This window comes from Numida meleagris, chromosome Z, assembly GCF_002078875.1.
Source record: "Numida meleagris isolate 19003 breed g44 Domestic line chromosome Z, NumMel1.0, whole genome shotgun sequence".
NCBI classification, from domain to species: Eukaryota; Metazoa; Chordata; class Aves; order Galliformes; family Numididae; genus Numida; species Numida meleagris.
Genome location: NC_034438.1, coordinates 54,459,379 through 54,485,757, shown reverse-complemented (window position 1 = coordinate 54,485,757; position 26,379 = coordinate 54,459,379). Strand labels below are relative to the sequence as shown.

At 37.0% G+C, this 26,379-nt stretch overlaps 1 protein-coding gene across 2 annotated transcripts in view; it reads right to left on the bottom strand.

The window, feature by feature from the left end:
* The window catches only part of SLC44A1 (solute carrier family 44 member 1), a 68,691-nt gene that overhangs the window by 26,832 nt on the left and 15,480 nt on the right, over positions 1-26,379 (bottom strand). For both annotated transcript variants that reach the window (XM_021380164.1, XM_021380163.1), the window contains exons 2-5: positions 21,313-21,402; positions 19,077-19,219; positions 11,991-12,127; positions 3,096-3,189 (exon numbers count right to left, since the gene is read on the bottom strand). In XM_021380164.1, coding sequence (XP_021235839.1) covers positions 3,096-3,189; positions 11,991-12,127; positions 19,077-19,219; positions 21,313-21,402 — 464 coding nt within the window. The remainder of the gene's footprint in view (positions 1-3,095; positions 3,190-11,990; positions 12,128-19,076; positions 19,220-21,312; positions 21,403-26,379) is intronic.

Sequence of the window (26,379 nt, the reverse complement as noted above, 5' to 3'; positions counted from 1 at the left end):
TTCTAAAATTCCAACCTTCATCTTAAACACAGTGTGAGTAAATCAGCTGCATTAGGCACATTCTTCCTACACATTCATGTTTATTATTAAAAAAAAGACAACATTCCTAGAACCACAGGAGTGTAATTATTCGGCATAGAATTCAGGAGAAATTATGATTACCTGCCAGACTTAGATAATTAATAGATTCTAAGTTTGTGTTTAAAGTGACTGACAATTGTAAATTATACAGTTTTAATCTCAGTGTGCTGAGTAGATAAACACATTTGCAGGTGCTCATATTATCATCTACTTTTGGTTACTAATGAAGACGGCAGTTAAGCACAGCAAAGCAGTGTTGTATTGTTGTTAAAAAACAAACTAACCCCACGTTGATGTTAGCCCTATTGAAAAAACAGCTTGCATATCCTCTTAGCCTACTTGGAATATGCAACATGCTACTGTTCATTATATGCATTAACACTGGGAATTACTGAAAATTGAGCTTTATTTTACTGTTAACTGCAACAACTTTGCAAAAATTCAGGAGTATTTAAAAAGTTGCCAATACCAGAAACAATACACAAATTTTGAGCTGCAAGCATGCAAGGGTCTATTACCCCTGCAATCTGAAAAAAAATACCTATTTTGAAAAGTAAGTCTAGTAGGAATAAAATGCCATTCCAACATTCACCTTAACAGGAAAAAATGTCTTTTGTTTACCAGTTTCTAGCACCCCTAATGTTACAGTGCTCTCACTACACATTTTAAGTTACCTATTTTCCTATGCAATAATTTCTAACTTTATCATAATTAATAGAAAATGAGGTTCCTACAAGCTTTCCTGAATAAATTGCACTCCTGAGAATTCATCTTCAGAGATCTGTTTCTATTTCAGTGGTTCTGACTCAATGAGTGAGGAAGGCTAGGTGTCCTGTTTAATTAAAAATGCAATAATAGATATATTCCCTGTGACGTGTACCATCTTGCATGGCCTCTTGATCATTACTCAGTATATTGCATATTGAAATTGAATTGCAAGTTTCTCAGAATAATAATACGCCGCTTAATGAAGACTAAAGCAAGTGCAGTTCAAGCCAGCAGATGAAGTTAAGACCTCCACCTAACTGTTCAAGTATTCAATTTCAGAAGATAACTGTTTTCTTTCACAATTATACTCACAGTAACCTATGTATACGGAGACTGGTTGAAATGCCACTGTTACCTATTTTTTTTTTGTTTTTTTTTTTTAATAACCTTTACCAAACGGACCCTTGGTACAGCTCCACAGAGATGGTTGAGAAACACTGCAAGAAAAAGCTGCATGGGTTTTCCTGCAGAGTTCTTTATTTCAAAACTAAAAAAAGAGGCTATGATCCACTGAGACTCAGAGATTCTAGGCAGTTACTGCAGAAACATGAATCGTTGACTGCATCGCTAGGCTGAACTGCTAAGTTAAAGGTACACAGAGCCTTGAAGGAGGTGGATCTGAGTCCCTTGAGAACTGGAGCCTCCACTGTAAGATGTAAAGAAGTCATCAAACATAAAGGGACAGACCTCACAGCTTGAGCTATCTCCATTCCATTGACCTAATTGGAGTTAGATGATGGCTCCTACCTCTGATAGATCGAATCAAAGAAAAGGAGGGCTAGGTAAGTTCAGCCAGAATGTCTCAGTCTACAGTGTGCAGGTCTTTTCATTTGTCTCCCTCCACAGGATTCCATTTCCCCTCCAAATTACACCAATTTTCACAAATAATTTAACCATAAAAATCTGAAAAACAGAGTGGATTACATATACAATATAGGCCTTTTCTGCCTGAGGGCATCAAGCTTAGACTTTTCAATCCCAAAAAATATTCAAATATGTTGTACATTTTATTTCATGCCAAATAACAAAGGGGAAATATGCCACTGACACAACAGCTTTTCAGAAATAACTTGAGGCAGCTTTTGCACAGAACTTACACAGTATCATTAGAGTTCTGATGCTGTTATACTAGTCTGTTTTCTTATTAAGTTATATTCATTCAGACTGAATGACACGGGAACACACAGTGAGAAAAGTCAATATATATCTGACAAAAATTAAGACTGACGAGCCTTTTCAGTACGCAAGCTGGCGCTGAAATTTTCATTTGTTTTTGTATTAGAGCGATAACAGCTGGTTAGTTGCATGGAATATTGACTTGCTGTGGGGAAAAGTAAAAAAAAAATATTCCAGCTGCTACTTATATTAAAAAAATATATTCACCAGATAGCCTACCATGAAGACAAGAGATACTTAAAAATAGAGTTTCTAGAACTGATGTTTCATTAAACTGTAACAAAAGATGATGTATAGGGCAAGAGTAAGTAATTACAACTCTCTACTGAATACGTTTGAAAAGCTGAAACGTGAGAAAACAGAACTTCATTCTTCTTGAGAAGAATTATTGATGAAAAGGTGTGCAATACAGCAAATACATCACTTCTTTTCACAGAAATGCTTCCAGTGGAGCCAACACAGCTAGCAGAGTCTCTGGAGCAATAGTCCTTTCTCTCTACTTCCCAAAAAGCAGTCCAGCACAATATTTTGAACAATAAAACTCAAATTAATCTGTTTATAAAATAAAAATTTATTTTTGCTTCTTGAGCATCCTCATATTGGTCATTTGGGAACTGAAAGAATCAAAAATGAAGCAACTTGCTGCACCTGATCAGCTGAAGTAAGGTGCAAGAAGCGAATACTTTAGATGTAATTTCTGAGACACACTGGATTTTTGAGAGGGAAAATGACATAGTCACACATGGTTCTCTGAACTGCAGTGCTGCAAGACAGCTGGCTGTTGGTAAAAGGTAGTATAATAGCTGATACTCAGCACTGTATCAGTTACACAAGACAGAATTCTGAGAACTGAAAGATACCAGCTCAGTCTTCTTACTAATGCATGTGTAGATAGTTCAGGAATTGCATTCCCAATGCGTTTTAAAAACATGCAACAATAATAAACTACAAAAATCCATCTGTAAGACAGAAGAAATTTATGAGGTCTATTTTCTAAAGAACACTCAAGTGTATAAACAAAATAAGTCTCTGTTCCCTTCACCCCCCATCAGACAAGATGGTGATATTACCTCTCCGGAACAGGATATTTAGGACACAACTTGGCGGCCCTTGGGTCTGTAGTATATTCTGATGGCAGTAGTTCATAGCTACACAGAGTAGATCCTGTTGAGAAGGAAGAAAAAAGATTGATGGAAAAAAAATCAAATATTCCTAATCTTTGCAAACAGTATCAAAACTGATACAGGTTGTTGTTCTGTAGTGCCTCACGCTATTACCACGATGTTATGCTACAGCTCCTCTTGTAATTAAGCACTGAATCAAGCCCAGCGCACACTTCAGTTTAACAGAATTATGCTTTCCATCTAGATTTAGATTTTCCAGAGTTTGTCTATTCAAGTGGAAAAGGCTAATTCATGATCCCCTGTAAAAGAAGACACAAAGCACTTTGAAGTCATTCTTCCCCACAACTCCACCGCACTTTTTCTTGATGGTTTTCAGCGTTGAATATTGCATAAGACAACATTTGTTACCTTAACAAATATTCAGTTATCTTTTTTTAATGTTTTTTTAAAATACAACTGATCTATAAATTTCAGAGAAAGGAACAAAGGAACCAAACTGCAGAGGTTATGTAGTTGGCTGAACACAAGGTCTGACTGTATCAGATGTCCAAAACTCTGAAAAAAGCCGAATATTCTACATATACAAGTCGGTACAGTATTATAAAGATCAAATCGCTGAAAACCAAATTCAAACATTATTTCAGCTTTATTTAATATCTGATACTTGCCTAATGGACATATACTACCCAGGCAGATCTCTTTCCATTTGTCTGTGATCAACATACTCAACATCTACATCAATGTTTCCAAGAGTACAGCAATTGCCAAATCAGATTGGAGCAGTGATTTATCAGAAACTGGGGAAGAGAGAAAGGCTATAATGGGATGCCTATCCAAAGACAGCTTCTTCCCAAGCTTGTTTGCCAACAGCTTTCTAATTCTCAAAGGCAAGGATTCTGTATATGTAGCCTCTACCATTCTTTCTTACACGATAAACTAAGGACATTTTGGTCATCTCCAGGTACATTTTATTTCTTGTATTCTCAAAGTCTCCTCTCCGTAAATACTTAGTAGTACGGAGTTCTACAAACTGGATCTAAATAATATACACAAGATTTTTCACAAGTTACACTGTGAGTCTTGAGAAACACTCTTATCTTGGCTTGTGTGACACCAAACATAAGTATTATTTATAGAAATTGAATGTACAATTTGTATAAGTTGTAGGTTATTATTTGTAGAAATCTTCTTTACCACTGACTTATTGCTACCTCTATGAAAACATATCTATATACGGACTGGAAGAGAAGACAGAGTAGCTGAGGAGGCTATTCCATGTAGTCTCTGGAACACTAGTTAAGTATCGCTCCTATGAACTAAGTTTCTGGGAGGAATATCCAAAACTCCAAATATGCCACCAAAGAAAGATTTCCTGCAGAGGGAAAACATCTGAACTCTGTTTTCAATTTGTATGCATCCCAATGCCTCTGTTTGATTATGTGGAAAACACTGCATAAGATACAAAGACATGAGACAAAATTACCTTCTTTACATCACAGCTGCAAAAGGAGTATTTAAAAGTAATTATTGTTCTGTTTCTATAATACAGCAGAAGTTTTTAATCTGGACATCTCACTATAGGTATGAGAACTTCTGAATCAAACGTGTGAAAAAACAATTCCAGACTTTGGTGGGGTGCACTGCTGGAAGCAGTCACATATGTACCATCTCTTACAGACACAAAGAACAAGAAGATATTTAACTGTGTTCTGCTTTGAATACAGACCAAAATCTAAGTTGTAGAAATTACTACAACAAGCAGCAGAAGGGACTGTATAAGGACAGGTGAATACAGATTCAAGACACTGAAATTGCGATGTCCTCTTTGTTCAATGCTTGTTCAATGCTATCAGCGTTCAGCTACAGCTTTCGTAACATACACAGAGGCCCCTACACCACATAAGCCAAAAGGACAGGTGATTTGTGGAAGGCCATGGTTCCTTGTGACTTCTACCAGTCCCAGCTGATAAAAAAAAAGCAGGATTCATTATGGACCTGGGACAGAAGTACTCAACAAAAAAAAAAAGTACATCTTGAAGTCCTTCTCTCTGAATCCCACTCAAAAATGTAACGCGAGAAATAGTGAATGCCAGATCATGATCTGCACACAGACATTCAAGCAGAAATTGTAGATGAAGACAACCCAGAAAATCCCTGGCTGTGGACGAAACTGGAAGCACGCTGTCAGATTACCCCAGAACCCTCCTGAGCACACTCCCTCCTCTCATTTAAAGGAGAAATGGATGCCTCTGGCTGCCACTACCACCTCTTGACTGGGAACTCTTATCCCTTGCAGTTGATATGAAGAAGGAAGGGATGCCATCCAAAGGGACCTGGACAAGCTGGATAAGTGGGACCATGTGAACCTAATGAGTCTCAACAAAGCCAGGTGCAAGGCAGTGCACCTTGGTTGGGGCAATTGCAGACATGTACAGACTGGCAGAAAAATTCCATGCCAGAGATGGGATCAGGAAACCCTAGATGCAGATGAAAATGAACTTGACAAGGGATATAAAAAACAATATGGGATTCTATTGGTACACTGGTCAGAAGAGATATGGAGAGCACATTCTCTTTGATAAACGAGAATGAAGAACTGGCTTCAATGGACATGGAGAAGGCTGAGGTACTCAATGAGTTCTTTGCCTCAGTCTTCACTGGCAGTCAGGCTTCCCACATCTCTTAGATCCCTGAACCTGTACATAGGGATCAGGTGAGCAAAATACCTCCCACTGTAAGAAATGAACACGAGACCATTTCAAGAGACTGAATGTGCTCGAATCTATGGGGCTGGAGAACATGCATTCCATGGACCTAAATGAAGTGGCTGATGTGATTCCCAAGCCACTCCTTCATATTCATAAAGTCATGACTGTTAGGTTAAGTCCACGCTGACTGTAAAAAGGAAAGCATAATTCCCATTTGTAAGAAAGGGAAGAAGGACTGTGGAACTACAGGCTGGTGAGCCTCACTTCCTCTGGGAAGAGATACTAAGGCACATGCAAAAGGAAGAGGTAATCCAGGACAGTCAACATGTGACAAGGACAGATCATGCCTTCCAACCCAAGCTACTCTCCTATTCTGTGAAATTCTTCACTCACAGGGTGGTGAGGCACTGGCATAGGCTGCCCAGAGAAGCTGTGGGTGCCTCATCCCTGGAGGCATTCAGTGTCATGTTAGATGGGCCCCTCGGCAGCCTTATCTAGTGGGTACCAAGCCTGCCCACAGTAGGGGGGATGGAACTAGATTATCTTCAAGGTCTTTTCCAATCCAAGCCATTTTAGAATTCTACGATGATTCTATGAACTGCACCTGGGGCTCCTTTGGGCCTCTTGCCTTCAACTGTACATCCCACAGAACAAGCTTCTTTAGACTCTTAATCTGAGCTAGGAGGGACTAACCTTAGCATAGCCAGACTCAGTTGTGCTCTTTGAGTTTACAAGGCCTGGAGAAGCTAAAAGATGAATTCCAATTATCTACTTTGCTGAGACAATCAGTTTACCAAAGACATTACTATTATTCCAAAACTATTAACACTCTTAAATGTTTCATAAACATTACAGGTAGAATTCAGAGAACAAACTAAAAAATCATTAAATAATATATTCTTTGCTACCTTTGTGCAGAGATTTCTTCTGGAGAAATCATTAGGCAAATAACATTCAACTGTCCTACATGGACTGGATTTGAGAACACAACATGCTGTAACCTTGAAGAAAAGTACTTCTGAACCATGCAGACCAACAGCTGCCCAGCCAGCAATGAACACAGAGTCTTCTGATCTCACAGTGCTTTTTATTTGGTGCTTTCATACACTAGGCGGTATTCTGGAGACACAACACAGTTTCTGTCCTATGGCTTCTCCACAAATAGAGCTGCTCCAGGCATTAGAATAGTTTCAGGCCATGACTGGGACAAAGTGTCTCAAAAGATAAGCTCTCCTTCCAACCTTAACACATCCCATTTCCTTTAAAAGAAGAAAAAAAAAGAAGATGGAAGCTTGACACTGGTTCATGCATCTGTGAGGAATTGTGCTGTAAATTCTACCACCAAAAAACACAGAATTGATGACAAGCAGTGTTTCCACAGAAAAAGTTATTATTCATTGCTAACAAAAGCCTCTCTTCATTCCTCCCAAGTTGAAAAAGGCTCAAGCTATCATGAAAGGAATGCTGACGCTCACCAGACTTTTTTCTGTAAAAAAAAATCTGGCCCTTTGGTGCCAAGGAATTTCTTTTTTAATCACTAGTTTCATATTCCTCAAGGTATGTGACCAAAAATAGTATTTTTTTAGCCTTTTCTAAACTATTCATTTCTTTAAAGACCTTACTCTTCCTGATAATTTTCTCTTTGCCAGTCAATGGACTTTTCTTGTTACCATCTTTGTTTGCCTTCCCAGTAGATGTGTACTTAATGTACACATGTACTTAAGACCTTCACAAAGTAAGGACCATAACACAGCCTTTATGATGACAACAGAGCAAGAATTCACAGATATAGTATGGTTCTTCTCTCTTAACAATTAATAAATCTTACTCTTTCGGACAATTTTGTGCCTTCATGCAGCTCTTTCACTGTATTCAGTAGCTTCACAATCTCTTTTCCAAGCAGCAATAACCAGTTTGTAGTAAAACACCAAACGTATACCGATTGTTTCCTACCCCTTCATCCTGCAGGTACTCCACTGCATTCTGTGTTTTCTTCCACTATCATTGATACCATACTTTTTCATGTAGCTCTAAATAGTTACATAGCAGTAGCAAGATTAATTACCTCACTGTTCCTCCCTTTTCCAAGTGGCTTATTAATGTAATCAATAGTACTATATTGGTGCAGATTACTGAAAGACACTAAGTGCAGCCTCCCTCTGTTGTGAAAACTGCTTCATTCTAACTAAAGCCCATTTTCAACACAAAATAATTCTGATAGGCAGGCTGCAGTAGTAAGGCAGATAAGCCATGCTGCCTTTTATCTCAAAAAAAAAGTTATTTAAAGAATGGCAGTCAAAATTAATATGTTCAGATTTCCAAAGATCTTGTGGTGAGGAGTCTCTTTAACAATATGCCTACATCTAATGTGGAACAAATGGCTTTTGGAAAATTAAGGATTAAGTGTCAACCAAGACACTTCCATTGAGGGAAAGGAGTAAAAAATGGCAGTAGAAGGAACAGGAGTAGAAGAAAAATGTCAGAAGCTGGCAGTGATGTACCCAGTATTTCTAAGGTATTTCTGTGGCAAATACTAGCAGCATGCTGTAAGGCTTACTTTGATTACTACATGTAAAGATAACGTTATCTTCAGATAAAAAAAAGTTTCCCCTATAGCTCAGAAAGACACCCTCCTCTCGATCCGGCAGCTTAATTTCCTTTGTTGACTTACTTCATGTCAGTTACAGTAGAGGACTTAATGCAGCTTCACCTCAAGCTCTAAAGTCTACTTGAACCACAACTCTCCTGGTCCAGCTACAGAATTCTCTGAACAGAGATATCTGCCAACGCATATTAGAACAGAAAATATTTCAGGTTCCTAAATCTGCATGTAGATATTTTCAAAACATATAGGAATACCAGCTCTCATAAAGAACAGTTATTACAGATATTATTTAATTAAACATGTCAGAAATTCTGGCCACCTGTTTTTTTTTTGTTTGTTTGTTTGTTTTAAATACTGATATCACACTGCTCATTTCTCACAATCATAAATGAATCACATCTTCAAGGATATTGCTTTGGCAAGGCCTTGAAAAGGCCACTGTAACATTTCCTGAATGTTACGCATCAATCAGCTCTCTGTAAAAAAGAAACAATACTCAACATGCACAGTTTTTTAAGTGCCAAGACCAAACAACAACATTGAATCCCTGCCTGAAATGTTCTGCAGTGTGAGAAAGTCCTGGGGAGACCAGCAACAATCAGTTCACATCGCAAAGTTTCTTTGTTGTGCAAAATCCATTAGCTCTGCAAAGTCAACTATTAGCTTGTCTGTGTGAGAGCAGCATTACAAAATCTACCCTGTAAATGCTGCATCAGCTTCGGGAGTCACTTCAGAACACTCCTAAGATTTTCAACTCGCATCTTCGTACTGGCTGAAGACCTCAGCCAACTGCCCAGTATTTTCCTTCCTTGTTTCTTCACTTGTAAGAGGTCCCAACCAATTACCAGTATTCTGTCCATCAATCACTCTCAACATACTGAAGGCACACACTTTCTTGTTTCCTGAATATCAGTCAGGCTTTCAGAGGAACACAGTTCTCTTTTTCTTAGATGGAATGCTATTGCAAATGCAGAACATTACAGCGAGCAACCAAGTGGCGTGAAGAAGTTGCTACTGACCTGAAATGGCGCAGCAGTACTCACCAAATCATCCCTTTTTCTCAAATTACAGCAGAATAGCAAGTGCATCATTATTGACTCAGGAAGCCAAAAGGCTGCTTCATGATGAAATGTTCTTCATGCCTCAAGCAAGAATTTTCTCTCCCTTAAATGCTTATTTATAACTTTGCTTACAGACAAACACAAGTTGTACTGCACTATAAGAATAAACTCTGCCCTAACAGCCTTGAGCCCTAGGGTAGCAGATCTATCACACTGTGTGTAGGCAGTTAAGTGCCTGCCCCACTTTAGGAAAGAAACCATAAATGCTAAGCTATTTGAAGGATCATATCTTAACATCGATAAAATCACAAATCAATTCAATATGCTGCAGTATGTTTTACTGTATTAGAGCTTCTGATAAAGACGCTCAGGTAAAATGCTTCACAGGAATTTACTATATCAACTCTTGACAGGTTGAGGCATGACAGAATACTTCTTTAGGACAGAATCGTTCTTAAGCAGTAATTTATGAAGGAATTCCAAGGTATAGAGAGACAGGTAAGGTGATCTCAAGGAGGGCATCTGAGCCAGGTGAAAATGGCTAGTTCTTAAAATCGCATGTAGCAACCTACACAAAGCCTGTCTCCAGCATCATTATCTTCAGGGTGTAGAAAAGGTTAAAGCTTTTAGAAAGGTTCAGCAGATCAAAATTAAGGTTTTATTGCATTCTACACCCATGCATTTTCACATATTAAGGCGTGGGTTTTTTTGTTAAGTGTTAGAAGTTGTTAGCATGGAAAACTCAGCACTATCACAATAAACCAAACACATATCTCTTGCCTTCCTTCATCAAAACTTGTCAGCTGAACTCTAAAATTCTAACTTGATAATATCACAAGAATAGAAATTGCAACTCAACCGCGTGCAGTCATGTTTAAATTTCTTAGATTTCCTTATCATTCTTTTTATAGTGTCTATTGTCACTTGAAATAGTCTATAAGAGTTTATTAGTTTTACGTAGCTTAAACCTATTCCTAGAGCTACAAAGCAGCTCTCAGAAAAGATTCTAATTAATGAGTACTGTAATTTTTATATTAATTCGATGTTCTTTCGCTATTGCAGGATTGAATAATGCTTTAACTTTTACTATCTATATGCAAACTGTGTTGCCATAACATTCTTGGTGCTCAAAAGGTAGGCTGTTTATTTGCTACAAAATACACTTCTTGGAACCTGCCCTGGTTGGTGAACATTTAATCAGAAGTAAAGCCATGAAAATAAGCTTCACAGAACTGTATGATTACAGTTTTGTACTGCATACATTTAAAAAAAGAAAGCTTAACTTAGCTTAATACCCTTTTTTGGTTGTTTTGAAAAGCCCAAAATCATATAATGGAAATTGGGGCTTGAACTCATGAATGATTCTATTCTGCTTTAACAACAGATTTTACACTTTTGGCCAAGCTTTCTTTTCTGGCTCTGATACCAATTAATGAAAATCCGAGAGTTTTATTTAAAACCTAAAATGCTAAGGAAGATACAGTTACAACTAAGAATCATGAAGACAAAACAGTACATTTTTTAGGAAGATCGATTTTTGCTATGCTTTAAAAAATGATTATGCTGAAAATATTTCAGTCGTATATAGTTAATATACGACTTTACATAGAAACAGAAACAATATTTGTACTCAAACAGAGAATAACATGTCACTTCAGTCTGTGAAAAGTAATCAAGTTCACTGCTTTGGTAAACCAGACAGACCCATCATCAGCCAAGTTGCAAGGAAATCTCATCGTAGCATTTTAAAACAACAGGTGTGAAGTCTGGAACAAAATTCTCCCACTTTCACAGCTGAAGAATCTGACAATTTCCTCAATTATTTTAAAGTTTTTACCTACCTTTGTTCTGGATGGTCCAAAAATTGATTATCTCTCATGCATTTTATTACATGTAATGTCAAAATATGGACTGAGCTGATAATATCAGTACCATTACGGCAGAGAAAAAGTACTGCTTTTGGGGATGGAGTACAGTATTTTATATGGTAATACAGTTCTTTTCCCTCACTATTATTTAAAAAACAAAGTGTTTAAAAAAACCAAAATAAACAATCCCCAAAGCAAAAATGTATTGCACTGTAGCACTGAATAAAAGCAGCACAATTTTCCACAACCCCAGACATGCTCCAAGTGCAGTTTGACAGCAGAAATGCTGTCACAAGCCCCTTGAAGGTGTTTCAACAGTTACTGCTGAACAACATCAGAACATTTCTGTAGGAGTTGAGAACACACTCACTACTGTTAGACATCCTCTTAAATTCTCATTATACTTTCTGCTCCTGTTTTAATGATGAGCATTCAAAACTGTTCAAGACATGAACACATACTAACGCTGTAAGCTTTAAGAGAAACATAAGGGTTTAACAGTATTTCTTAATCTAGATCTCATTCTTAGTTCAGCTAATGCATAAGTCTTTCTCCAGTCCCAGGAAATTGGTACATGAATAGACATGCTTTTTTCATACCATTAGTTTCTGCAAATTTCTGAACATCAGCCAAAGTTTTCAGTTCTTTCCTTGGGCAAGCTGATACACACAAAGCAAGAGATTTGATCTTCTGATGTACTAAATCAATATTGCATGGATCCAAGAAGAACACATACCTAGGGAAGAAAAAGATGCAAATTACTTCTATTTTAATCAACAATTACACTGAAGAAAATTCATTTAATCTCAAACTGCAAGATTCATTCAAGACTAACTTTCAATCTACCAAGAAACGTGTAAAATTTTATATAAACACAACTGTATGAGTAAAAAGAATTCATATACTCAACATATGCACCACAAATACGCTAGTATTTACTGACTTTCAGATCACACAGCAAGGAAATTAAACTTTATCAGATGCAAGATCATTCAAATGGTGTATTTACAAATATGCAGACTGACGCTTCCATCATGCCTTGTCACAGATATTAAAATTCAAAGAGAGAGCTTCTTTCAAAAAAAAAAAAGTCAGTATTTCCAGGTTTTCCAAAGATACACAACAAATCCCATAAGGTTATACTTATTCTATACAAAATGACTGTCTGTTGCTGTTTTAATGAACACACACAATATGAGAAATTCAGAACAGTTTTTTGGTTTAGGTTGATTTTCTGCATCACCAGCCCATAGAGCTGAGCAGATTGTGTATTTATTTTTAAATAAAAATTGTTCATGTAGTTCAAGTGGCTACAGTTCCAGTGCAGTATTTTAAAGAGATTCTGTCTCACAACTTTCCGTGATGGCCACTGTCATTAAAAACAAACAAACAAGCTGCTTGTGAAGTACATATTATAGCTCTCTAGCCAACTTTATCTCCTAGCTACGCACACTTCATCACAAACACTAACCCTACAGTATTACCCATTCATAGTATAATGAAGACAAAGCATCTGTCTTTTTCCCAAAAGTTGAACAAGTGTTTCAAACTCCAATAACTCTGGTGATATGCCATGAATTAAAATACTCTCTTCATACTATCTAACATAATAATGGGAAAACAAAACAGCCATATTAAATGACTTCTATTTTTTTCTGCAGTTAGAAATTCATCCCATAATCTAGAAAAATTCATTCTGACCTCAGAAAACTTTTCCAAGCTACTTTACAGTTATATATAGTTTATAAGTACATCTTAAAATATATAGAGCACATAAGACTTCTTCAGAAGCACACTAGCAGAAATAAATACATTAATGTTTTATTTGGTTATTTGAATAGGAATTTGCTATGACAGAAAGCGTTACAACAAAAAAAGTAATGTCCCGATATGTTTGATGCTACATACTTTAGAGATAATACTTTGACATTATTTATAACAGATCTCACAGACCATGACAAAATGTCAAACCATACATCTTTCATATATAACTGGAACAAACCTGCTTCAAAAATCACAGACAAAGAGCACAGATACTAGAAAAAGAAGAAACATATACACTCTATCAGTAGGCCATGCTTATAAAGGCTAATGTTTAGATTCCATTTCAACACTTTCAGTTTATGTGCAAATTCCCAACTAACCTTCCCCCACAGAAAAACTTTTGTATTATATGATTACTGTGTATAAGAATTACTACTACTTTCTGCAGTTTTTCAGCCCTTAGCTTCAAAATTTCCTATCTCATTTCTTGAAGCTCAAAATCCATGTCATCTAAATAAAGTGTAATACAGTAATACACCATCTGCATTCTTAAAACACACCCTTTCTTTGTCCATATTTCTGTTGAAATTACCTTGTACTATTTCCATTTTACTTAATACTTACTACACACCTCAGTACTCCGTAGACCACGAAAGGCTAAGAATTAAGCAAAAATCTCTGTCCAAGGTAATGGGAGGTGAGTAGTAAGCCTTGAATTCCACACTGTTCTTTTATTTCAAAGAAAACACCTTTGAATTGATACTGAGATAGACAATAGCATGTTAATTGGATAGTCTTGTTACTACTTCCTCTTCATGAAAGCAAGTCCCTGGAGATGCTATTCCTTGCCACAAGGAGGGGAATTTGAGTATCTGCTCTTTTAAGCGTTGAAGCAGTCATTAACAAGAACATCTAAGGATCAAATCTGACCAACAAATGACGAAGGAGGCAATGATGCTCACAAACCTTGACATCTTACTAAAGATCTTGTCAAGTTCTGATAAGGGATGGAGACAAACACTTGGACATAAAACATGTGCCATCAGTGAACCGCATTAACTGATGGGCTATCATGAAGCAGCAGGCAAATTGATACAGATAGAAACCTAATGCTCCAGGATGCTGGAGAAGGTCAGTGGAGCTATGCCAGCTGATCTGACAACATAAAGGGATGGGAACAAAGTGGGAAAGACAGAAAAAGGCATAAAAGGGACAGTCTGTGTGTACGCCAAGGCTAGTTAGAATGAATCCTGTACCTGACTACCACAGCCTGTCCAATTTTCTTACTGAACCCTTGCTTCATCATCTCTCTGCATTTTGTTGCTCCATGCAACATGCACTTAATGCTGCCAGGTAACAGGGGACCAGCACACGTAGATGTGGTACCAGCAGCACTGCAATGACAGGCATGCCCATGATGGTGGCATGGGGATCTCACATGTGGCCTGTACCAGGCTTGGTGGCTCTGCCTGCCCCCAGGCAGGAGGGGACAGTGCTGTGCCTGCATGCTGTGCGTTTTGCACATCTATCCAGTTGTGTCCCTCAGCCTGGGCAGACACACCAAATCCCTAGGCTGGGCTCCAGCGGTTGTGCAGGAGGCCACTCCCAGCATCCTTTACCACATACTGCTGGGTGAATCACAGGAAAACCACCTCAGTAATGCCGGCACTCACAGACTGGAAGGCAGCCCGATGTTCTTGAAATGAACTCAATGACTAAGCTAAATCTTAACATCTGGAAGAAATTAGAATATTTTGTAAAATAAATACTACAATTTCAAGTCAAGACAGGCAATTTAGAAATACAATGCAAATATAGTGCCATACAGAGTTTGGACAGAAGTGCATTGTGTTGACATATCCTTAAAAGGACACGTATAATTCAAACACCAAACTGTACAGTTCAGAGCTGGCTCTGACAAAAATAAGGCAGCTGCAAATCAAACTCCAAGCTATGAAATCTGTGACTTCAATCCATGCTCCATGGAATTAGACTTCCCTATCTGAAACAGCTTAAACGAGTTGAAATATCAAATAACAGCATTATAGAGGAAAGTGGTTTGTTTGTTTTGATTTTAAAGCTACAATTTATTGAAAACAACTGATTTTATTACAGAAAATTCCATATCAGGTCACCACCAAACAGGTTTTGCCCATGTCTTGTACTGCACTTCCAGTTCTTCAGAATTAAGAATGGACTCATTTGTTGGTAAGAAAGTAACTTAGATTGGCAATACAAATAATATTAGAAAGTGCTTCCACACTGCAAGCGAAAAATTGCTTGCCACATAAAATTCAGTATGTCGAATTTACAGCCCAAGAATTCTTATGTAGTACCTCAGCAATCCACTTTTTTCAAAATCAACATTTGTCTCCAAGACACATCTTTTTCATCATTCCATGATGAAAAAAGTTACTTCAGGTAAGAATAACTGCATTAAGTTTTTAATATGTCAACATTCCATAGGTATAATAAAAACTAAAAATGTTGAGTTCATTTCTAATTTTAGACGGATTCCTATACACATAGAGAAAGATGGTAAGAGTCTACATAAATTTTCAGAAGTCATGACATGTGAAAATAACCTCAGTATCAAGTTGTTCATCCTGAAGCTGAACATTCAAAATGGACTTCATTATAAGTTCTCAAAATACTTCAAGTAATATATAAAATAAATTTTAAAAAAATTACAGATATATAGGATAATCTTCCTTATTGTTTGGAGTTTCTATTTCAATGTGTTCCTTTTTTCTAAAGGAAAAAGGAAGTAATATAATTTCAGAAGTGACCTGAGATTAGAAACAGAGCATCAATAGCTCTGGCTCCTGACAAGTGACCTATTCATATCCATGAGAAATGCAGTAATCTCCTCTTCCCGTGCAAAAACAGGAAGTCAAAGCATCATCCTTTTATACAATACTTCTTGATTCTAGAAGCATGAACGGTACGTATTAAGCACTGTGGCAAATTATGTGAATAAGCTTATATTACCTTCAAGTACTTCATGCATTCTTATATTTGCCAGTGTCACTGACGTCTTCAAGGCATCTTACAGGCAAATGAGTACTTTACAGAACTACCATTTACTGTGATTTATAAGCATCTCACCATGATAATGGAGAACTGAATTAAACTATCACAATCAAAACAAATTATGTATAGGGCATTTAATTTTACTAAATAAAGTTTTCTGCATGCATGCTACAATCTCCACCTGCCTTTTGTTATGAGCTAAACATCAACATTTTTCATGAATCAAAGGTATTTATTATGCTGAAATGCCACCCTAACTCTTCTCTATAACAGCACATGTCTATCATTTTGTACTTGAAGGAACAGCAATAACTGAATTCTGCTCAAGCACCAAAATATTGCTGATCAAAAATATCTCTGAACTAGCATTTGAGGAACTGAAACAATGACAGTAGGAATCAACTATACTTCTGAATAAAAAGCCATTTTTAGCCCTATCATAACTGCCAAAACTTGCATTAATTGCACTAATTGAAAGCAGAGAGATTTAATGAGAATCCAGTGCTGGACTATAATTCTGCGTCTTACTCTAAACCACAGTCTATTAAAGCTGTTTCTCCTTTGTAAAATACAAAGATGCCTGACTCACTCTTTGTTGACAAGATCAAGTTGTAGAAATCTCCTTCCCCCATTCCACTTCACTGGTTTCAGAGTACCCGTTGTACATCAATCTGACCACACCATACTGAGAACTCTGCTCCTCACCCTTAGCACTAGATGTTCATACTCATACACATCACACTTCACTTCCTCATTATTGTCTCTAAGGTTTACTGCAATCTACAAGAAAGAAAATGTTGTTTTTACAGATGATTTAGCTCTTCTGCCTTGGACTGGGAAATGAAGACAGAACTACTCTGCAAGCGGAATGAAATGAGAATAACTTCACTTTTTCCAGAATCACATTTGTAGAGCTTAAAGGCCTTCCTTTCTCCACACAAACTGAAATATTAAATAGGAATAAGACAACATGATTTTTTCGTATGTCTGAAAAGTACTGCTATAAAAGAGCATGAAATATTCCCATGATCTGTACCTCAGACATTGCAGAAGCTCCATCTGCTAGAGACAGATGCAAAGTAGGTAGTTTCTTCTGGAAAACTGCCTCCCAAAATTAAAAAGTCATGGAGTATGAGAGTGGGAAGTAACACTTGCCTACAAAAGAATTGGTTTCTACCAAATCAGGGTACCCTTGAAAATAGCAGAATAGCTGGAGAATAATCTGTCCTACTAGAAGGCCTTTTCTCACTCTTACCAAACAGAAATGATGATATCCCATGCAAGCGTACCCAATCATTCACTTAAGTTATTTCTGAAGCCGCAATACCTTTTTCAGAAAAATATAATCCTTTTGAACTGTACAAAGACTTTGTCTTGACAAATAAAATGCTCTGTATGTTAACTGCATTTAAAATACTCTCAATTTCTATTTGTTATCTTTCCATCATGTCTTCATAAGATTAATTCATTTCACAGTTGCAGATGTTTCTCCTCACGATGGCCTAATCTCTGACAAATGGATATTCTGGAATTTAAGAGACTATTACACTATTATTTGGTATATTTCAGTCGTGTGCCAGAGTTTCTCCACTTTCTTACATCAAAACAGATGCCATTTCTTTCTCAAGGTAAGGAAGTTTAAAATGTAAATTTAAAAATGGGTATTTTCTCTAACAACAGAAGAATGACACTTTTGTACTAAGCACATCTGACTTTAAAAAGCACTAAAATATTGATATAGTAAAGTAGGAAAATTATCCTGCATAAGTTTTAAGCTTTTCAACTCTCCCAGAAGTTGCAATTAGATTAAGAAATGATTCTTTTGACAGAAAAAATCTGTAAAAATTTTTAGACTATTACTTTCTTCTAATGACACAACAGACATGTGGCAACATGAAATTTTAAATCAGGTATTTAGAAATCTTTATTACAACAACTAAAAATTAGCATACATTAGAAAAGCATCTTTCCAAAATTACACCCACAAATTAATGACTTTGCATTAGTCTGAAAAGTATAAAGTAAAATCACATCACGCTCAGAAAGTGAAGATTTTTTTAACCCTTCTAATACAATCAAATTGTGAAAGAGACCTTTTTTTGGCAGTTAACACTTCCATTCTAAGGTTAGGGTAAATAGCCTAATGAAATTACCCAAACTGTACATATGCATTCTGAACATTGGTGGGAGGGCAGATCTCAAAAGACATTCACTCAATTGGTTTTCAATCCCTCACTCCAGAATTTTCGTTAATTAGCTCCTGTACTACTACTGAAGTATTGTTATTTTCCTCACAATAGATAGAACTCAACTTTGTTGGTTCTGACCAACTGTGTGTTTTTCTCATGACACTGCTTAATAAGAATAGTGTGCTGCTTACAAGTTCTGCATATTTTCTTCACAGGCCCCTTTTACATACTCTGCTTACAATCTAAGGTTTAAAGTTTTAAATGTGTCAGATATTTTCTGGTTCCCCCTCAACTCAACGGCAGAAACTAATCATAGAACATCAGAAGTCCAATCATTTCTGCACAGATATCAAAGGCCTAATCTCAAGTTTCAGAACATTTGTCATACCTAAAACCCAAACAAAGATGACCCTTCAGTGATCTGACAGATAACCCTACCAGTAGCTGGATGCTAAGAATGAGAAATTCGTCAATGACTGAGCTGCACTCATGTTACACTTTTGTCGACATACGCTTTACAAAGTACTTTAGCTGTTACGGAAGATTGTTGTTCCACAGGCATGAAGAGTGGAGAATGATCAGAAGAAAAGAATTAGAATATTCATCTTCCAATTCTACTGAAAATCACTTTGAAAGGATGAAAGGATGAAATTTTGGTTTCTTTGTTTACGGAATAGAACATATGAATCACATACTCACTTCTGCTGTGTGAGGTCCAGACCACTGTTGACTATTCCCTCCACCTTGACATTTTTCTGCCCACAGATATTTCCGTAACTGTCATATCCTGAAAGCAGTCTTGCAGCTGCTCCTGTAGCTATTGTAAAGCCACAGATAAAGCCCTGTGGGGAAAAAAAATCCACAATGGTAATATTCTGTTTGACAGCTGGGAAAATTCAGTTTAATTCATTTATTTCTAAGCAGAGTTTCTTTAAAAATTATTTCAGATCAAAGAAGGAAAGACAAGGACAATCCACAGAGAACAACTGTGTGATTATAAAACAAAATGCAAGGCCAAAAGAGGACTCATATCTAGCACTGCACATTATCCAAGCAGAATTAAGAATCTCATGGGTGGGGTTTTTTTTAATTATTTATTTTTTGAGAGTCATAATATCTTCATCAAGTGGTGTATGAAGCAGAAGAGGGAACAAAGGCACACAGTGAAAAAGAGCTACAAAAAAGAGCTGCCATTATCAAGAGTTAGTATGCATCTTACAAGACTTCACAGTCCCGCTTTTCTTGCATTAAGGTTTGTTTTTCCTTCAAATTAAGTACTTTCAATGATAAGCTAGAATGAAGAGGACTATCTGACATAAGTTCATTTAAAGGAAATCCTTTTCCTCTAAAGCAAAAGAAGAAAGTGGCCAGGTGAAAGCCACAACAGCTCCACACACTAGGTTCAAATGCAGGAAAAAAAGATACAGCACAAGAGAATGCAAAATGACTCACAGGGCAAAATCACAAACACTCAATGTCAGGCAAATCTTGCTGCGCATTTTCAGAGCTCTTATGCTAGCAAAACTAGCATCAAGGCAACAATGATGTGAACAGGATGCTGTTTTGAAAAGCATTATCAGCTTTCTAGCAATGCCTTCAGCAGGGAGACAATGAGGCAAGCTACGACTTGAGAAATCAGTTCACATAAATGCATGGAGCAACAGGATCACATGAGATGATGATGATGGGTAACAAAGTCCGCACAGAATACTTAAAATGTGGGTGGGTTTAAAGGTCTGAAAATGTAAGACAGAGATCCCCTATGACGGACAAGCTACCACTATAGAGAAAACTCAGACAGCAAGCTGTTCGTTATCCCTCTCTTGCCAATACACTAATGCACTTAGAGACTTTATATTCAAAGTGAGAACAAGGGCAAAGTTAGGAAAAGACTATCATTATAAGTAATAATTAAAGCTGATTTCCAGCACTGATTCTCAATTTACTGGATCTCTTTATATTCTGTGAAGGACTTACTATCATGCATTTTACATCCTAGAGTACTCAGCTTCTTGACTGCTTCAAAAATTTTTCCCTACACATAGTTAAAGGAAATCATGTAATTCCTCCCCATCTGATCAAAATTAAGACAATGCTAGGACGACCTTTCAGCCCATCATGGTACTTGACTGTTTAGGTGAACACTCACATAGAATACCAACTAACAGGGTATTTGACGAACTGGGTAATTGTTCTGTGTACTGCCCTTAGACAAGAAAATCAGGGATGCTAACCTACAGCAAAATAATTTATGACCGGTGGAGCAGGTGGGTACAGAATGAATAACCAGAGAACATCAACACCACAGGCAGGAGAAAAATAACCACCCTACTTGTTTGAGGAAATAGTGTGCTTTTAAAGCTTTTAAGATATTCATATCTTACATTGATAACATAATTTGTATAATTTAAAGAAAACATTGTCATCTTTGCATTTCAAGTGCAGCCAATGATGAACACTTTGGGAAAGCAAAAAGAATTCTTTTGGTAGATTAAGAATTCCAAAGACCAGAGACTAAGGGACTGCAGAAAGAAAGCTGATAGCTTTCTGAACTTGCACACTCTTAAGGGCTATGGCACACAGTGCAGCTATACAAAATGTTGACAGGAACATTAGGAAGAAAGTTTAAGAAGAAAAGAGTACACAGGTCCACAAAACAACACAATATAAAAAGAAATCACAGCAGTGTAAAAACTGGAGTTTGAGAAGGAGGTGAGCTGGAGCAAAAACTGGCACAAAATATGAATTCTGAATCCTACCAAAACTCTTCCAACTATGTATAGTACCCATTTCTGTTCTACAGCTGGTAATTCACATGCCAGTATATTCTGGCCTTACTCATTAAGTTACTGAATGCAGAGTTTAAAACTTCCTTCAAATGAATGCAAACTCTTCAACTACATAACATTCATAAAACCCTTTGAGTTTTACTCACCATCCCTATGCAGAAGAGGATGAACAAGAGCAGCCATGGTACATCTGTACAGCTGTGGTCCTCCAGAGGCTTCCATTCTCGTTTGGAGCTCTTATATGAGAAGAGAGAGATGGGGTTAACAACATTTGTTTAAATTTTCTGCTCTTAATAGATAAAAAGGCAGAAAATGATACTGTGGGGCATTAATATTCAGCAGGAGTTATCTTTCAACTCTTAAATACCAATGGCCAAAAAATTGGAGAGTAAGACTTGTAAAAGGCACTTCAAAAAAATATCTCCATAGGCAGCTAGATCAACAAAGAACTATTTACCCAGAAAACAAGGGATTTATCCAGGAATGTACAAGTACTTATCCAATAAATAGGGTTTTTTTTCCACTTTTTTTTTAATTAACTTGAAAGAAGCTAATGGCATAGAATCAATGTCTTCTATTGTAGTCTTCCACACCTACCTTTCAGTATTTGTAAGAAGGATAAAAGATTAAACTTTCCAAAAACTCTTACATTTTAAAACACTACGGACAGGTTTAACAAATACAGTATATGTACAACAGAGGTAATAAACTGGTGTTAAAGAAACACTTCACTACTGGCGAAGAGGCAGCTAAGCACAACATTTCAGCAAAGAAATCTCTAATCAGTATTGCCTAGGTGCCAGAAAGGAAAGCCTTGTACTAAAAGGTTGAAACAATAATGCTGAATGCTGTTTATTATGCTGCAAATAATAAACAGGCAGTTCTAAGCAATTCAAATTGTTTGCTGCTCATGAGGTAAATTTTTTCAGGTGTGCATACACCACTAAAATACTAACGTCTTTTTTCTGTCTAGGCTAATTGTTCAAGAAAACAACAATTTTCATGTAAAGAATTAACACTAGCTGTAGCAGAAAACAAATCACTATACTACAATGTCATTATTATAGTGACAATGTTAATTATAGCTACTTTTAAAAACAGATGGTTTTAGATAGTGTGCAATCTTTACAATTAATTCCAAAGGAAGTACTGTTCACCCATTTCTATCAAGATCCAAAAAAACCATTCACGCTGTTTTTATACTTGGGGAAGAAAAGAAGATTGAGGTATGAGCATACAGAGCAGCTCTCTTCAGACACAGCATCAAAGAGGATGCCTATCCAAGTTTTAGATTTCTTTTTCCACTCAAGACTCCAAAACACCTTCAAGACTTAGTTGACAGGGTAGAAAATGTCAATATTGAACTAAAACAAACACTGTTGACATTTCATCCAACCATTCCATTTCCAGCGTCTATTTTTGCAGATTTTTATGTTCAAAAAAAAAAGCATGTAACCTTTGCAATGTTAGCAAGACATGCTTTGGTATTCACATATCCGGATGGATACCCTACATAGATAACGCCATCTCAAAACAATAACTGGATACAACACAAAAGAAATCCTGCACGCGCCATGTATCAAAAAACATCCTTCGCAACAGCACAGTTTTTCACTAGGAAATTCCACCCTATTTTTGCCACCTCATATTAAGGAAACTGCAATGGTAGATACATGTGTTTATGTTTTTAATTTGTGCTCTACACATTCACTGATCAGTCAAAAATCTTACTACTTTACTCAAGAATCACTTGTGAGAGGCACTAAAAGGTCACATCATTCACCCTATTATACTCATTCAACAAAACTGTCTTCTGATCCTGGCAAGCCCATGCTTAGAACTAACATGCTATTCAAACTTAACATTTGCAGTAAGATTGTGACATTTATACTGTTTAATTAACATAAATAAATTGCACAAAATATGTAAAGCTTTGTGCTTCGTACTCCTAAATCCACTCCCAAGAGCCCTTGATATTTGAGAGTCTTATTTATACACAGCAGAGAAAAATTTTAGCTATAGCTGCACCTTAAGAGTAATCTGCCCTTGAGAAAAAAGGCAACAGTTAGATGGGCAGGGTGGTGTGTTTTTTCTATATTTTTTTTTCCCCTCTGTACCATCTGCAAACAAAATCTTCTAATAGGATTTTAAAGCTACAGGATGTCCTCTGTAATAGCTCTGGCAAACACTCAGGTTGTCTGACTAGTCACAGTTGCAATAAGTAACCCTTTTCACTTACGAAAGTGGACTGCAATTTGTATTTCAAAAAGACAACTTGAAAAGCCATGGCCTAACAGGTAGGTAGAAAGTTACAAAGAAGAATTCAGTCTATGTCAGTAGTCTTAACTTGGCTCAAAAATACTAGCTTTTGTAGGAAAAAAAAGGAAGAAAAACAAAGAAAAAGAAAGCAATAAGGAAGGTATTTTAAATAAAAAGTGCCTCTGGGAAGCAATTAAAAAGGTACTACTTATCAACTGGCAATTTAACCACTCAGCAAACGAATACAGTAAGAAATGACATCTTTAGGACAATGTCTTTCTCCAGTAGAGAAAACCCGAACTAGCTGCCAATATCCATTTGCTGTTTTCTTCTCGGTTGCTTCCTTGTACTCTGGATTTCCACTCAAACTTACTCCCTAGCTTTACAACCCTTAATCATCATCTTTGATCCTGGCGTCTAGGTCTCCCTAGTGGCTACTCCTGTGCGCACTACACACTTAAACTTTTATTCAGATACCAATTTTCATGCTTGGGCAACAGAAATTGTGACATAAGCTCTAACAAGTGTTCGTTTTTCTGCAGTCTGGAAATCATACTTTGTTTCCATAACTCAGCAGTTCTGCTGATTTCCACCTTTCCTCAAGACAGATTAAAATCCTTCAACATTTGGGAAGGCAAGAAATTTTAAAAAGATAGAGGAAACATAATTAAAAAATAACAATTATTTTTTCCTCTTTAAATAGAGCTTTAATAATTTATGCTATGCTATCTGTGGATCCTCCATGGCTAACAAAGCATAGGACTACCTGCACACCGCTGTGACAGTGCAGAGAACCAGAAGTGTTGTCAGATAAAATGGACCGCAGGCAACAGAAAGCTCCGCAAGTTAAACTGACAGGTTGGGAATTCTTTCCTGTCCACAACAGCTCTTCAGTCCTGATTTTAAGCATTAAGAGTTATTTGCTTAAGAATCCAAACAAATGTTCAGAAGTTTGTGCATAAACAGTTTGGAGAATGGCTAGCAAACTCAGCAGCTCCCAAAGACAAATGAGAATGTGAGAAACACTTGCAAGCCAACAACTTAGGGCCAGTCAAGGATCTCAGTGAACAGTACTGTATCTCACTTTTGCAATAGCAGGTGTTCTGCAAGCAGAAGTGCCTGCTGTAAGAAAAACGAGCTCTTATACCTTCTAGTTCCCGAAACTGAGTCCCACACCTGCTGCCAGGTTCACATTCTTCACATGCACATCTCCTTAGCAGTTGACAAAGTCCATCTCCCTTCGTTTCTACAAGTAAGATGAATCCACAAGAGAGGTGCCAAGCCAGTATCTCCCCTTCACATATCTGCCAGATAATTTTGTTTCTTCTTGTGCAGTTCTGGCTGCATATCTATGTCTCCCAGCCTTTACATTCGGTAGCCCATCCTCCCCCCAGCAACCTCCCCAAGGGAGAAGAGTACACAAAAATTAACAGGGCAGCCAGACCCTCCTTTTATCTCGCAAGAGTGTGCATACTCTGGTCTTCAACCACACACAAAAACTTATCTTGTGTCAAGGGTTCTGAGGTATGTCCCTTTAGTATAGCATTCTATTACTTACGCAAAAACAATATGTCGCCTCCCACAAGAACTGCCGTGTTTAGCACAATTTTATAAAGATATCTTCATTCCAAACCTAGAAAGGTAGGTGCCTAAAGGTGGTCTTACTTTTTCAGGAGAGAAACAGGAAGAATTTAAGCTTTTTCAGTTAAATCCAGAGCTAAATCTTTGCAAGTACGCAAGCGTTCACATGCAAATACAAAACAAAAGAGACTATTTTCTTGGTATTCTTTCTATCCAATCACTTCAAAACAAATTTAGATACCTCTGCCAGCTTCTCTCCCTGACATTTCCAAAGAACATCTTTGCGGGACTAAGTAGTGGGAGAAATTTGAATATAGATTTTCCCTGCATACATTAACATAATTCTTTACAGTTACCAGCACAGCACACCAGTAGTAGTAACCCATGGTTACTACTTTCACTGTAATTGATGTACTGAGGGGTACTGCTCTTGTTGGGCAGCTGAGTGCTTATGTGCATATTTTTAAGAAAGGGCACAAAAGAAGTATAAAAATGAGGGATGTCAGACAAATATTACAGATACAAGAAATTATAGAGAACACATAGAAAAGTGAAAACAACCTCATAACAGGAGCCACAGGACACTGATGGCCCTGACACAGTCTGAAGAAAAAAAGAAGGAAAAAAAGAGCGCAAAAGATAATCGGATGATGAAAATCAGGTATCAAAGACTTTCTTTAAACACACAGTGTCTCCTGCAATGTGAAATGTGGGAGTAATACAACCGAAGTAAAACACCAAACAAAGAATATCTGCAGTATTACATGTATATGTATATATATATATATATATAAACTACATATATATATATGCACGTATGTATGTGTACATACATGCTCATGGATAATCAAGCTGTGCTTAAGCAGCAAAGACGTGAATAAGATCAGGATAATCATGGAATTTGCCATCAACAGAAGATTCTGCAACCTGGGAGAAAGGCAACAGAAAAATCCTTAGATCTTGTTGTGATGAGATCACGTTTCATGAAGAAGACGAAGCTACTACTGAGGTAACCCAATGACTAACTCTCTGAAAAACACCCACTGTCTGAAAAGGTGAAGCAGGGAGAGGTTAGACTCTACGTTATTTTGGCTAGTAGTTCAATGAACATACACGTTATAAAAACACAGATGTAGTTCAGTTCAGGTAGGTAAGGGGAAAAAAAGGAAAAAGCCCTCACATATTTCAGTCAAAAGCAAAGCTTAGAGAAGACCCAAGACAAAGCGGGTGCTCTATCAAAATCCCATAGGAAGACACAGTAGTCATGAGGAAGACCACTCTTTCAAATTACTAGTGTAATTCCAGAATGCCAGGAATACCCAAACATAGCATTCAGAAAGCCATGCAAAGACAACATTTGAAAGAAATACCCA